At 50.5% G+C, this 13,530-nt stretch overlaps 1 protein-coding gene across 1 annotated transcript in view; it reads right to left on the reverse strand.

Annotated features, from left to right (window-relative positions):
- Nucleotides 1-205: 205 nt before the first annotated feature.
- LOC114484890 (zinc finger homeobox protein 3-like) overlaps nucleotides 206-13,530 on the reverse strand; it is a gene marked incomplete at its 3' end in the record, with an annotated part of 89,470 nt that continues 76,145 nt past the window's right edge. Inside the window, exons 2-3 of the mRNA XM_055082480.1 lie at nucleotides 1,527-2,973; nucleotides 206-1,301 (exon numbers count right to left, since the gene is read on the reverse strand). Of these exons, the coding sequence (XP_054938455.1) occupies nucleotides 206-1,301; nucleotides 1,527-2,927 (2,497 nt within the window). The remainder of the gene's footprint in view (nucleotides 1,302-1,526; nucleotides 2,974-13,530) is intronic.

Consider the following 13,530-nt stretch of genomic DNA (forward strand, 5'->3'; position numbering starts at 1 on the left):
CAGAGTTCGAGGGATTCTTGAGAAAAAGACGTGAGTGAGGGCTGGACGCTCAAGTTGAGCACAGAACACCTCTCAGGAAAACAAAGAGCCCCCAAATCCGCAGGACTCGACAGAATCCACCAAGTCAACACGATCTCGGCCCACTCGCGGCTTCCCCCGGTTTAACTCCCATCCTCAGAACAGACACACACGGAGTCAGCCTCACCTAGAGCGGGCGTCATGGCGGCCATGGGCCCGGCGGGATCCAGCTGGAATCCGCCCATCACGAACTGGGCGTCTGGGGCCGCGCTGTCCACCTTCAGGTTGGGCAGGTTCATGTTCTGGGCCAGGTAGTACTGGTAGAGCTCGGCCTCAGCGGGCGAGGGCAGGCTGCCGAGGCCCAGGTGGCGGTTATGTTGGATCTGGGTCATGTTCTGCTGCAGCAGCATCATGTTGTGCATGTGCTTCTCGCTCGTCATGTGGATGCGGAGGTTCCTGGCCACGTTGGTCTCGTAATCGCACACCTCGCACCGCCAGGTGGGTTTGGTTTTTGGTTTGGTGGGCGAGGGGGCCCCACAGGAGCTGCCGATACTGGCCGCCGCCGCGGCCGCCGCGGCCGCCGCCGCCGCCGCCCCAGCCGTGTGGCTGAAGACCTGCTCGCCCCCTCCGTTCTGCAGGTTCTGCATGTTGTTGAGATGCTTGTCGGACTGCATATGAATGCTGAGGTTGCCTTTGGTAGTTGTGGAGTAGTTACACACCTCACAGCGGAAGGGCTTGTAACCACACGTGTAGCTCTCGCCTCGGGCCAGCCGAGGGTGGGGCTGCCCGCTCTTGCAGTAGACGCAGGAGCCCCCCGGCTCTGGGTGCTTCTCCTTCATGTGCGCCTCCAGCGTCTGCTGGTACTTGTAGTGCCAGTTGCACTTGGGGCACTTGAGTGTCTTGCACGAGTTGCGAGAATGCATCATAGTCATGTGGCCGCCCAGCGAGCGGGAGGAACCCAGGACCGTGTCGCATTTGGGGCACTCCACGCCACTCCCCGAGGGGCACTCCCCCACCCCAAGCTCACAGAGGGAGCCAGCATGCTGGTGATGGGGCACGAAGCCCCCATCGTCCCCCTCTGTGCTTTCATTTGGTTCTGGTGCTGTGGCATTGTCTTTATTGGCACTTTCATCAGCAAAGTCCAGCCTCCTGCCGCCCTCTGCCACGTTGGCCCTGACGCCCTCACTGTTAAAGCTTAAACGATTCCTCCTGTTCGCACCATCAAAGACAACAAAGGAAGAAGCGGAATTAGAACTAGTAGAAGCTGCGCCCCTCGACAGGGTCTGGAGCACATTAGGCATTAAGGGGGAGTTAGAAATGCTTTGGTTTGAGAGAGCAAGGTCCTTTTTGCTGCTACTACCTGCTGCGGCCCCAGACTCCTCGGGGGGCCTGTCCTCCAGCTCCTCGTCCAACTCGCTTGGAAAGAGTCCTTTGCAACCCTCGTCCTCGTCCTCGTCCTCGTCCTCGTCCTCCTCTTCCTCCTCCTCCTCCTCCTCCTCCTCCTCCACCTCCTCCTCCTCGTCCTCGGCCTCCTCCTCGGCCGGCTCTGCTTTCTCGGAGAAGCAATCCGGATCGCCCACTTCTTGCTTCTCTCCTTCTGTTGCCCCAGAGTCCTTGCCCTCTGAGGATTTGGTAGGACTGGAGGCCAGAGGCCCCAGGGGGACTGAGGTAATGGGGGTCTTCAGGACTGAGCTGGTGAGCCCGCCAAGGTTCAAGAGGGTGCTGGGGGTCAAGATACCAGCCTGGGGCTGCTCGGGGCCGGCGGCAGGGCCGGCTGGGAGAGGCTCCTCCCCTTCCATTCGAATGCCACTAAATTTACCATAGAAACTGTGTCCGGGGCCTATGAGGTTAGCGGTGGAAACTAAAGGGAGTTGAAAGTTTTTGTTTTTTGGTTCCAGAAAACTTACAAGGGGTTCCTTGTCTTTGCCGATCCCTTGGATGATAGCGGAGATGTTCTTATTGCTAAGAAGTTTCCGCTCATCTTCACTCAGGGTCATTCGATGGTCGTGCACCGCGTGGGTCACAAACGAACGGACGTACCCGAAGGAGAGCTTGCACAAGAAGCACATCAGGATGGGCTTCCTCTTGCCGTAGAGCACGAAGCCATCAAATCTGGACAGGTCCACATTGTTGGGGACATCTTTGGATACGCAGGAGCTTTTGGCAGAGCCGTCACTGTTCAGGTAATCCTTGTTGCTTTTGTGTCGCACGTCAAATACGCGGAAGCTGTGCAGGACGGGGCTGAGCCCCGTCAGGGCTGAGGTATTCGGGAAGGCCTGGTCTGGGCCCTCAAACCATTTCCCGAAGGATGAGGCTATGTGGAAAGTGTTGATGATCTGTGGGTAGACGGGCGCAGCGCAGGGAGGGTCCCCCTGCTTGCCCGCCGAGGCGGGGAGAGAGTTCAGGAAGAGCGACGGGAGGGGCGCGCTGCCGCCCACACCCACGCCCCCGCCCGGGGTCAGCTGGCTCAGGCTCTCGACAATGTACGCCGAGCCGTCCGGCTGGTACACGATCTCCCCGGCCAGGTTCTCCACGTCACTCTCCTCGTCCCCCTCCTCACTGCTGTCGCTCCCGCTCTCCTCCCTCAGGGGCGGCGGGGGGCGCGCGCCGGGGCAGGGATGCTCCATGTAGGTCTGGAGGCTGGCGAAGGAGGCCGAGCACTCGTTGCAGCTGACCTCCTTGCCGGCGGGCTCGGCGGCGGGGCCGGCCGGGACGGTGCTCTCCGCGAGGCGCTCATTGAAGGGGGCCCTCAGGCTGTCCAGGGGCCCGTGGTTCTCGCTTGTGGACTGCTCCATGCTACTGGGTTTGTCGGGGAGGTGGGTGCTGTTGAGTTCAGTCCATTGCTGGTGCTGAGGGATACCGCACCCATTGTCCTTCCCCGAGACGACAGGCGAGTCACAGCCTTCCATGGTAAGGCCTGCGTGGAGCTTTCATTGCACCCAGTACGGATCGGACCTGAAGGGCGGAGGCAAGGGGGAGAGGAGGGAGAGAGGGGGAAGAGAGAGAGAAAGGAAAGAGGTTAGGAGGGCCGAGGCTAAGGTCCCACACGGAGCGCTCTAACAGGCTTCTGTCCACACCCACAACAGAGACCGCAGGGCAGTGGGGACCCCGGCCGTCGCCCCACCCCGTCGAGGCGCAGAGGGGGGGCGGCGCCCCTGGGTGTCGCGGCCGGGGTGCGTGGCAGGAGCGGGGGCGGAGGTGCGGGGAAAGGGGCACCAGGAGACTCCCTCTTTGTCTTCAGACAGACTGTTGGCAGCTCTACCCCTGGAGACCGGTTCGAATCTGCGTTCTTTGCAAGCACAGCGTCAGAGTCGGGGCCGGGCGACGAGCCACAGGGGCGGAGGAGGGCCGCATCAACTCGCCAGGCCCCGCCGAGGACACAGAACAGCGGCCCCGCCGCACACAGACGGCAGCAAAGCCACGCCGGCTGCCCGCACTGTCTGGGGGCCAGGGGGACGCCGGGGACGGACAGACAGGAGGAGGAAGACTTTGCAGCCCTCGCGGAAGGATCATGAACCTGGGAGGGGATACGCCATTTGGTTTAGAGGCGAAGCTGTGCCGTTGCGCTTACCGAACAGATTTCTCGTTTGAGAAGCTCACGGAAAAGCGTTGAGGACTACAGGGCTCCTGGACAAGCTCTGCGAAGCCCCCAGGAGGGCCCGCGGCTGCACTCATCCTCTCCGAGCCTGGGAAACATCGTCCCACTTCACAAGCAGTAAAACCGAGGGCCTAAATCTGAACACGAGGCCAGTGCCATCCGGGCGCTCAGAAAGGCGGATCTCCGAATTCCCAACCCCTCCCTACCACCCACAGAACACCCTTGCTTGTGACTCAGCTGGTTTCAGACTCAAAATACGTAGGTGCAAAACGTGAGCTCGATGTTTCTAAGAAGAACCGCCCAGACTCTCAACGGGCCGACTCCCCCGCCAGCTGAGAGGATCTCGCCCTGTCTGGATGAGCCCGTTCACCACTGGCTGGGTGGTTTCTGCTGTCAAGGATCTTCGTGGCGAGCCGAGATGGCAGCTGGGCTCCGCCAGCCCCCGTTCCACACCTGCCTCTTAGTTATCAGTCGCTACCCAAACCAGCTGTCCTTCAGCCCTGGGGCTTTTCCGTTTCCGACTCCAAAGTGCCACTAAGCTGAATTTGCCCTCTGAGCCCTCGTGTCCCTGGGGAGGGAGACATCAGATCACCCGCCACCGCTCTGCTCCTGTGGCAACAGCATCACAGGAGTATTTCCTCCGTCCGGCCCCGCTCCAACAGGCGACTCAGCGCCTCGCACGGCCCTGAGCATTCTCTGCGAATCCTAGGCCACCCTCCCGCCGCACCTCCTTCCAGGAGAACACTGGCGGCTTCTCCACCCACCATCTCATTCACACACAGTGGATGAAGGCTTTGGCTGGGCTGGGTCTCTCTCCCCACCAGCCCCCATCTTCCCACTCTTTTTTCATTGCTTGATTCTCGACTGCACAGTGAGCCAATAGCTCCCCCTCGGGAAAAGACGGGGAAGGCAGGTTGACCAGAAGTCTCAGGAGAAACAACTTTTTGGAAGAACGTGTCACGTTTTGTTTAAAACACACACGCACAAACACACACCACCTCTCAGCATATAACCTCAAACTCCATTACAACAAGGTTCCGTGTGCCTTAGAAAAGACATACTGACTTTAAACAAAGGTAACCACACCAAACCAAACAGCAAATGCAATGAGACTTCCTCGCAAGGCTCAGCTGGGATACAGGTGAGAATCCAGGGTGGCTCTTCCTAAGGACGCACATAATTGGCTGGATGACATCTGATTGACAGCTCAGGCCAAAAAGGTTGGCAGGCCTGAAGGGGCGGGAGGGTTAACAGCCAGATCGTAAAATCAATGTCATAAATGCTTGGTAAGTTACAGGAACATGCGGGAAGGGGAGCCCACGACTGATAAAGGAGAACAGCTTTGATGCTTCACCAGGGACTTGTGTCTCGACAGCAAAGCCAATCTCCTCTCCAGCCTGGACCGGGCTAAGAAACCTGCAAGCATTTACCAATTAATTGGTGGGCTTTTCTTGCTCTGCTCTCTTCTTCTTCCTCCTCCACAAATCATCCAGCTAAGGGACTGGGACTTCTAAAAGCTCACCTAACTTTGTTTTCTATTCCTCAGCAAAAGGTGTCAAGAAAAGATGACCTTATAGGCAAAGACAGATGCGCCCATCGCGGTGACGCTAGCCCCATGAGAGGGGGACACACAGGGGACCGCTCATTTGCAGGGGCAACAGCCCACTGAGATGATGGTGGGAAAGATGGATCCCACTCTGGACCTCAGGCACCAGTTCTGGGCTTCCTTTCAATGCTTGCTGGCCAGGGCAATCAGAAGCTCTTACAACTCTGCTAAGTCACGTGTGGTTCAGGGCCAGTGAGCTCACCAGTGAGCCTGTGAGAAGCGCAGACTCTCAGATCAGAATCTGCATTTTTAACACAAATGCCCAGGGGATGCGCATTATTAAAGCCTGAGTGAGAAACTCTCAGTCTCACAACATCTTCACCAGACCACCAGCTCCTCCATGCCTGGGGCCTGCACTGCTAGGTAACCAGGCAGGGTCAGTCTTGGGCTCACCCACCAATCCCTGGGAAGCGCAGGGATGGGGGTGGACAAGAGGGGACCAGAGCACAGAGATGAAGAAATCTCTTAGCCCTGCCCCATCCTTCAGCTCCAGGACCTCAGGCCCTCTACCACTCTCCTACCCGGCCAGCAGTTCCTTTCACTCTGTTTATCAGCCAGTCAATAAGAAAAAGATAGTTCTTACTTAAAGGAGGCAGAAGTCAACTCAGCAGGTCGATCGGCACTCTGTCTGTAAACACGGTTTCCCGTAAAATCAATGATCTTCAGTTACAGAGGGCAGCCTGGGAATCCAGCGGGTCCCGGTGCTCTCACAGCCCCCATACGCGCGGCTCTGCACCCCTCCTCCTCCTCCTCCTCCTCCTCCTCCTCCTCCTCCAGTACCTCCAGGGCCAGCACACACACCACAAACCCACAACCCCTCGTGCAGCCTGCTTCCCTCCAGCCATTTACACCCCCAAATCCCCTTTAAACACAGACGTGCTCTACTCATGACCACCAGTGTTGTACTCAGCAAGGGTTTTGTGTGTGTGTGTGTGTGTGTGTGTGTGTGTGTGTGTGTGTGTGTGTGTGTGGTTTTAAGAATTCAGTTAGATTTCAACTGAGCACATCTCTCCGGTAAGAGTTAAAGGCAAGATGCGGGAGGGGTCTAGCCTCGCACTCTCTGCTGAGCGCCCCCCTGTGCCCTGTGCGAAATCATCTGGCACAGAAAAGTTCTGACGTCTTCATCGAGGGCTCCCTGATCTTGCCCCCTCACAAGTTACAGCTTCCTTGGAACCCACCTGTAAAGCCCCTGCATCTCTGCCAATATCGGTCTTTATTTTTCAAAGATGGTTTAAAATTATAAAACTCCACCCTGTTATCCTGGGCGCCACCCCACCCCCCATCTCCCTCTTTCAACTGAGAAGATGTGATGTGACAGCTTTATCCCATTCCCTTAAGGGGACAGAACTGGGCTCCACGCAACAGCTACAGGGAAGCTGGGGTGGGAGGTGCAGTTACTTGGAAGGGGAGGGGGCTCCACTGATGCGCCAGCTCCTGGAGAATTAAACATGAACAGTCGCACTGTGTAATTTTAAATTGTTAATTAGCACAGGGTTAATTAGGCGGTCCTTTCACAAGAGGCAGTTTGGCAGAAAACCAAGAAAGGAAACAAAGGGGAAGAAAAAAACAAAGAGAGAGCAGAGACAGCGAGAAACTGTTGCCCCCCGCCTCGTGAATAACCCGTGCGGCATCGCCAGAGAGAAGTAAATGGGAGGGCTCCCGGGGACTCCCTGGCCTGCTGGAGGGGGATTCGATGAGCACCGGCTTCCTGAAGGCGATTTGGCAGTGGGTATCAAAAGCCTCAAAAATGCACATGCCTTTTGACTCAGCAATTCCCCCATTCCAGGAAACTATCCAAGATATGCATAGAGATATCAGATTATTCATCACAATGTTCGTAACAGAAAAAAAAAAAAAGATGGAAATAATCTGGCGAAACAAGGTACTCTCTAAATAAATTACAGTGCATAGCATTCCATAGGATGTTAAAAAAATAGCAGTTTTAAAAGAAACTAGTTACGGGCGTGGGAAAATGATCACACAGGATGCTGAGTGAGCAAAGCCTATACAGGTCTGCATATGGAAATACATGAGATTTATATCAAAAAATTTTACAACGGTAATTGCTAGGGGATGAGGTTATGGGCTACTTCATTTCCTTCTGTGCGCCTTTATTTCCCAGGGCTTTTTAAAATGAAAATCACCTAAAGGGAAGTCATCACTTCCTGTGTGTGGCATCATGGTAAGGCCTGTGGGTTCAACGCCACCTCGATGCTCATAACTTTCCATGAGATGGGTGCTGTTTTTTTTAATTTTTAATTTTTTTTGATGTGGACCATTGTTAGTCTTTATGGAATTTGTTACAATATTGCTTCCGTTTTATGTTTTGGCTTTTTGGCTGTGAGGCATGTGGGATCTTAGCTCCCCGACCAGGGATTGAACCTGCACCCCCTGCATTGGAAAGTGAAGTCTTAGCCACTGGACCACCAGAGAAGTCCTGAGTGAGATGGGTGCTATTTTTACCCCCCATTTTGAAGAAGGGAAAACTGAGGTTGCTCAAGTGATGCAGCCTAAATGACAAAACCGTAGTCTGGCTGTAGAGTCTGTGTTCTTTGCCACTCTACTGTGTTTTTCCTTTGTGTCTGTTTCTCAAGGAGAACTTCAGAACATCTGACATTCACATTCAATCTTTAGGTACCAGGGACTGTTCTAAGATCATGGGCCATCAGGACTGCTATGGAATGGAACACTGCCCGTTCATACACACGCCCTTTTTTTTTTTTTTGCTTGGGAGTGGCGGGGGAGGAGAGTTCAAAATGGACTCTCTTACTTGGATATCTTCATACAGGAGAGAAGGGAATAAAAGTTCTTTGCTGTTGCAAAGAACTATGGTAGGCCCATTATCCTGACTTCTTTCAAGAAAAAAAAAAGGCAGATTCCAGAAACTATAAATCTAGAAATGTATTCATTCATTCATTCGTTAACTGAACATTTACTGCACACCTACTATATGCCTGATGCTAGGGAATCGACGAGAGACGGGTCTCAGCTTACATTCTTGTGGGAAAAAGACTGCAAACAAATAAATACAAAGTTAAATGTGAAAAAGCACTCAGAAGTAAAATAAAACAAGAGAAGGGGAAGGGGTGATGTGTATCATCATTTTGGATAAAGCAAATATAAAAATATATATTAGATTTAAAAGGATATGTTATAGATTATATACTGCAAGTTCCTCACAGTTTTAGAACAGAGTCGATAGTTGCTGAATAGCATCTGGGGAGAAAAAGGTCCTGAGGAATTAGCAATTAGCTGCAGGTTCAGTAAGAAAATTCACGTAAAATAAACTGAAAAGCAGCTTCACTTAGATTCAATGATCTGAGAAATGCAGTAGAGGGTACTTTTTGATTTTAATAACGTATCCCAAAGTTAATCATTTCTTTGTATCTAGGGCAGCAAAACGTCTCTCAAATAACAAAGTCTGCCTGATTTTAAAGCTGGAGGATGCCGTTACCCAAAGTACCCACTCAGGGAATCCCCTGGTAGTCCAGTGGTTAAGACTCTGGGCTCCCACTACAGGGCGCACGAGGTTCGATCCCTGGTTGGGGTAAGACGCTGCATGCCACGCAGCATGGTGGGGGGAGGATATACAGCACCCACTCAAAGGTCAATGGGCCTGGGGACGTGCCTTAATTCCTGCCTTATCCCTGGTTCCCTTCACTTCAATCAACAACCTGAGGGGCAGACGAGACCAAGCACATACACCAATTTGCAAAGTAAATAAAGTCGAGAGGACTAACTAATATGCTAATTAGCGGAATCAGGACTCCAAAAAAAAAAAATCTCGGTAAGTTGGAACAACAGGCTGAAACGAACCAGATGAAATTTTGAAAGGATAAATAGGAAGCCTTGTACTTCAGTCCAGGCAAGCAGTAAAAGCAACAGAGAACCGAAGAGACTTGGATTAACAGTAGTTCATGCAAAGAAACCCTGGAGGTGTTAACTTCACTACGAATTCAGTGGCAGCCCCAGGCTGACACGGTGACCAAAGACTTACGTAAGTGTGGCCTCTGGGCTACGGGGGGGTACCTCTACCTGTTCAAACTCAGCAGGATCACAGCCCCATCATTTTCTCTGCCCGCATGAAGAATGTTATGAGCCACATGGGGAAATCTCGTAAGAGGGGTACTGACAAATGAATGGCTTGACCACGATCAGCTCAAGAGCAAAGAAAAGAGAGGTCCCCATTGCGGGGCAAGACAACTATCCTCAGCCACGTGAAGGCCCGCCTGCCACGTACACTGAGGGTCAGTTCCACGTCTCCTACTTAGCTTCAGGGTTTAACTAGGAGTAATGAGGGGGAATTTATAAAAAATTCGAGTTCAACTCACTATAAATGAAAATCTTTCTCTAGATTATCAAAGCTCCCAAATGGAATGCTGACCCTGGTTTCATGAATGGAGAAAAAAGACATTTTGCCACGGCCGGAGGTTCCATCGGCAGCCCCTTGGGTCCTTTGAAATGCGCAGATTCTATTCATTCCTAGTGATCCATCAGTCAGCTTTATCAGCTTTAACCTCCTCCTCTGTGATCCCACAGTGTTTTGCATATGGCGACACACTGCAATTCTGGGGTTATCGCGCTGCTGTAATTATACGTCGACTGGTCTATTTCTGCCACTAGGCTGAAAGCAGCTTGAGAGTAGGTTCCATGTCTCATTCATCTCTGTACTGTCCACATCCAAGATGTAGGAGATGCTTAAAAAAACCATGGGGAAAATTAAGGCATTAGGAGAAATCATAACACTTTGAGAGGGGAAAAAAAAAAAAAAGATGATCCCTGTACACATTCTTTCTTTCCCTCTTAGTTGAAGAAATGTGTGGTGTAACCATTCTCCTCTAAGTGGAACCAGGTCTCCTTGTAGAACTGGCCGGTTCTTGGGCTGGGGCAGGGAGAGTGCAGGATGAGCGTGGAGCACCTTTCTGAGCCAGAACATACGGAAGTGCTCTACGAATGAAGAGAGTGTGACCAAAGAACCCAGGAGCAGGTTGCAGGGGCTCTCACTGCCTGAACCCGGGACAATTTGAGCAAGAAAGTTACATGAGAGCAAAGAACTATAACCCAATACATAACATAAGAATCCATGATTCCATACTTTTATAAATTAAAAAAAATAAAGTGGGAGAAGGGAGAGCTCTTGCTTAGGGTGGAAATCCAACTAACAAATGCAGAGGGAATTACGGATTTAGAAAAACACCATTTGGTAACCATCATCATAATAACCCATTCAGGAAAGAATCAACGGATACTAAAACTGGTGGATGAAAGTTTGAGTTGTTACAGAATATTTACACAAAGTATCTCCCCACAAGACACTTATTAACTACAGAAGAAGAAACAGTAACTTTACAGTGGAGAAACCTGGCAGACATCACCTTCCTTCACCATGTGATCAAAGTTAGGATCACCAGGAATGAGACAAACAGCCATCCTGTGCCTCCTGAGAGGACACACTGAGAAGAACATGACATCCCCTCCCTGACATGCCTGCCAAAAATGCAAAACCTGAGTCTAATCATGGAGGGAGCATCAGGCAAATCCAAACTGGGGACAGTCTACAAAATGTCCTAGGCTCCTGCTGAGCCCGCGTGCCACAGCTACTGAAGCCCGCGTGCCTAGAGCCCGTGCTCTGCAACAAGGGAAGTCAACGCAATGAGAAGCACGAAGGGTAGCCCCCGCTCGCCACAACTAGAGAAAGCCCGCGCGCAGCACCAAAGACCCAACGCAGCCATAAAGAAATAAATAAAAATAAATAGATCTATTAAAAAAAAACATGTCCGAGGCTCTTCAGAAATGTCAGTCAGGAGGCAGAAAGACAGATTAAAGGGGACTAAAGAGACGTGACCAATGAACATAACAAAGAATCTGGATTCTCTTTCCCTATAAAGGGTACAATTGGGACAACTTGCAAAGTCTGATAAAGATCTGTAGATTGGGTAATAGTAGTAGATGAATGTTCATTTCCTAATTTTGATAACTGCAGTATGGTTATATAAGAGAATATCTTTGTTTTTAAGACATAGACACTGATACATTTAGAGGTGAAGGGGCATGATGTCTTGATTTTCAAACTGCTTAGAAAAAAACGTGTGAGAGTGTGTGTCTGTACAGACCTGCATAAACACAAACATACAAATAGAACTTAGAAAATGCTAACTTGGGTGGGGGTGTCTGGAGGAAAGATATGTTAGAATTCTTTGTCCCATTATTATAACTTTCTTGTACATCTGAAATTATATCAAAAGAAAAAGAAAAAAGAAATTGTCCAGTGCAGGAATTCTACATGTTGAACCTCCCAAAATACCTACGAACAGCCAATCCAGCCTGACACCCTACCCTTATCTTCATCTGAAATCCATTCCTGGCACAGCTTCATGAAAGGAGGGAGGCTGCGAGGCTGGACGGGGAAGTGCAGACAGACAGACAGAGAAAACTGGTCTTCCCTTCCTTCAGCCGAGAGGTCCTAGATAGAGCCCCCTGGTTGGAGGACACCAACGGCCATTCTAAGTCCGGCGGAATTTCAAGTAACACACACTATAAGATATTTACTAAGACACCCATGATCCTGATTCAGGACAGATTTCCCTAACTTGGTGAAAAGCAATTCTAAATATAATGGCAGGGGCAGCCACCACAGAAAAGAACCCCAGCAACCTACAGAGGGTGGGCGTTGCTTAACCTAGACTAAAACACATTAGCAAAATACACAACAATGAATAAACTATCCCCTTGGCCTCAAAAAAAAAAAAAAGAAAGAAAGAAAAAAGCCAAGGGCAACCTAGATTCTGAGATAAGTAGAAACCTCATTCAAGGGGCAAAGAAATAATACCCTCATCTGTTTAGCTTGGAAGCCACTGAAGAACCATATCCAATTCCATTCTGTGCTTTATACAATAACTGTATTTGTACATCGCTGCTGACTTATAAGTCGGTAAGTGTTAAACCATAAATAGGTGAGATTCCATCCTCTTGGTAGCATTTTCCCAGTAGCCTTAAGAATTATTCTGTAACTGTGGCGAGGTCAGAAAACACACACATGCTGGAACAGGTCTCTCGTGTTGCAGGAGGACCACTGCCCGGAAGGCCCAGAGAACTGTCCAGGCCCTGGGCTTCGTGTTTGCTAATAAGTGCATCTGTGCTCTTTCCAGCGTGAACATAAATCAGCCTGGAAGTGAAAACTGCTAGCTCAGTCCATTCTGCAGGGAATCCACAACTACCGTGATTATTCTGGCTCCAGCGGAGTCGTGGAGGGGAAGAGGAGGGAGTCGTGAGATCGTAAGCAGAGCCAGGTCTAGGAGGCCAGGCTGCTGGTGTTGGGACAGATGAGCTGGTATGTAAGGGAAGAGAATTTGTTACTATACACATGGACACACTCATAGTTCAAAAACGACCAAACCCATGAATACAGTAATAGAAAGTGAAATGACTCAGCTATTACTTAATTCTCTGTGTTTTCCTTAAAAAAAAATTTTTTTTAAAAAAAGGATTTGGGGCACTTTAACCAGCTATCCCAACACTTCGGTACTTATTACTTCAGTGCCTACCCTGAGACCTCTCTACCATATCCTCAGGACTACAGGCCAGCATCCTTTGTCCATCTCTGGCCTGAATGGTTCTCTCCTGACCTGGATTTATGCACCATAACACATGGATCCCCCCCTCCCAGATGTGCAGCAGCCCCTCCTTCCACCAGATGCAGCCCCTTTAACTTCCCTCTTGCATCAACTGCCCCTCCTACCTGACAGGTGCGTACCTCAGCCCCTCCATCCTCGCCCATCCCTCAGTGCTTTCCCCGCTGAACTGGATACCTTCCCCCACTGAGTGTACTACTTCAGTGCCTTCTTTTGCCAGCACCCAAAACTTTTCATCTCTGATTTCCTAAAAATCCCTCTTAAAAGATCCCATTTCTGATTCTCTGTTTTTCCTACTGGGCTGTGGAGCAAAAGCCAGGAAATGATGTAAAATGTACCATCTGGCCCGTTACAGTTTCATTCTGGCATCTCACGACGTTAGACTTATTTTAAATAATTTCTTCTTTCGAAAGGAGTATGAACTCGGTATTTTAAAAATTTGGGGGTATGTGCAGAAAAGCTCAATAGCTGAAATAAAAATCACCTATAATCCCACCAGCCAGAGAGCCACTGGGAGGAAGAAAATTTTTAGGTTTTTTTCTTCTATGTATCGATAGTTAACACATCTTTACCAACCTCAGATCACACTCTTCCTTAAGTGGACTGCCCCTTTAACTTAATTTAGGCATTAAACTGTTCCCATGACGTGAAACATTCTTCGTAAGTTAGAATTAATG

The sequence above is a fragment of the Physeter macrocephalus genome, unplaced genomic scaffold (genome assembly GCF_002837175.3).
Source record: "Physeter macrocephalus isolate SW-GA unplaced genomic scaffold, ASM283717v5 random_140, whole genome shotgun sequence".
Taxonomy (NCBI): domain Eukaryota; kingdom Metazoa; phylum Chordata; class Mammalia; order Artiodactyla; family Physeteridae; genus Physeter; species Physeter macrocephalus.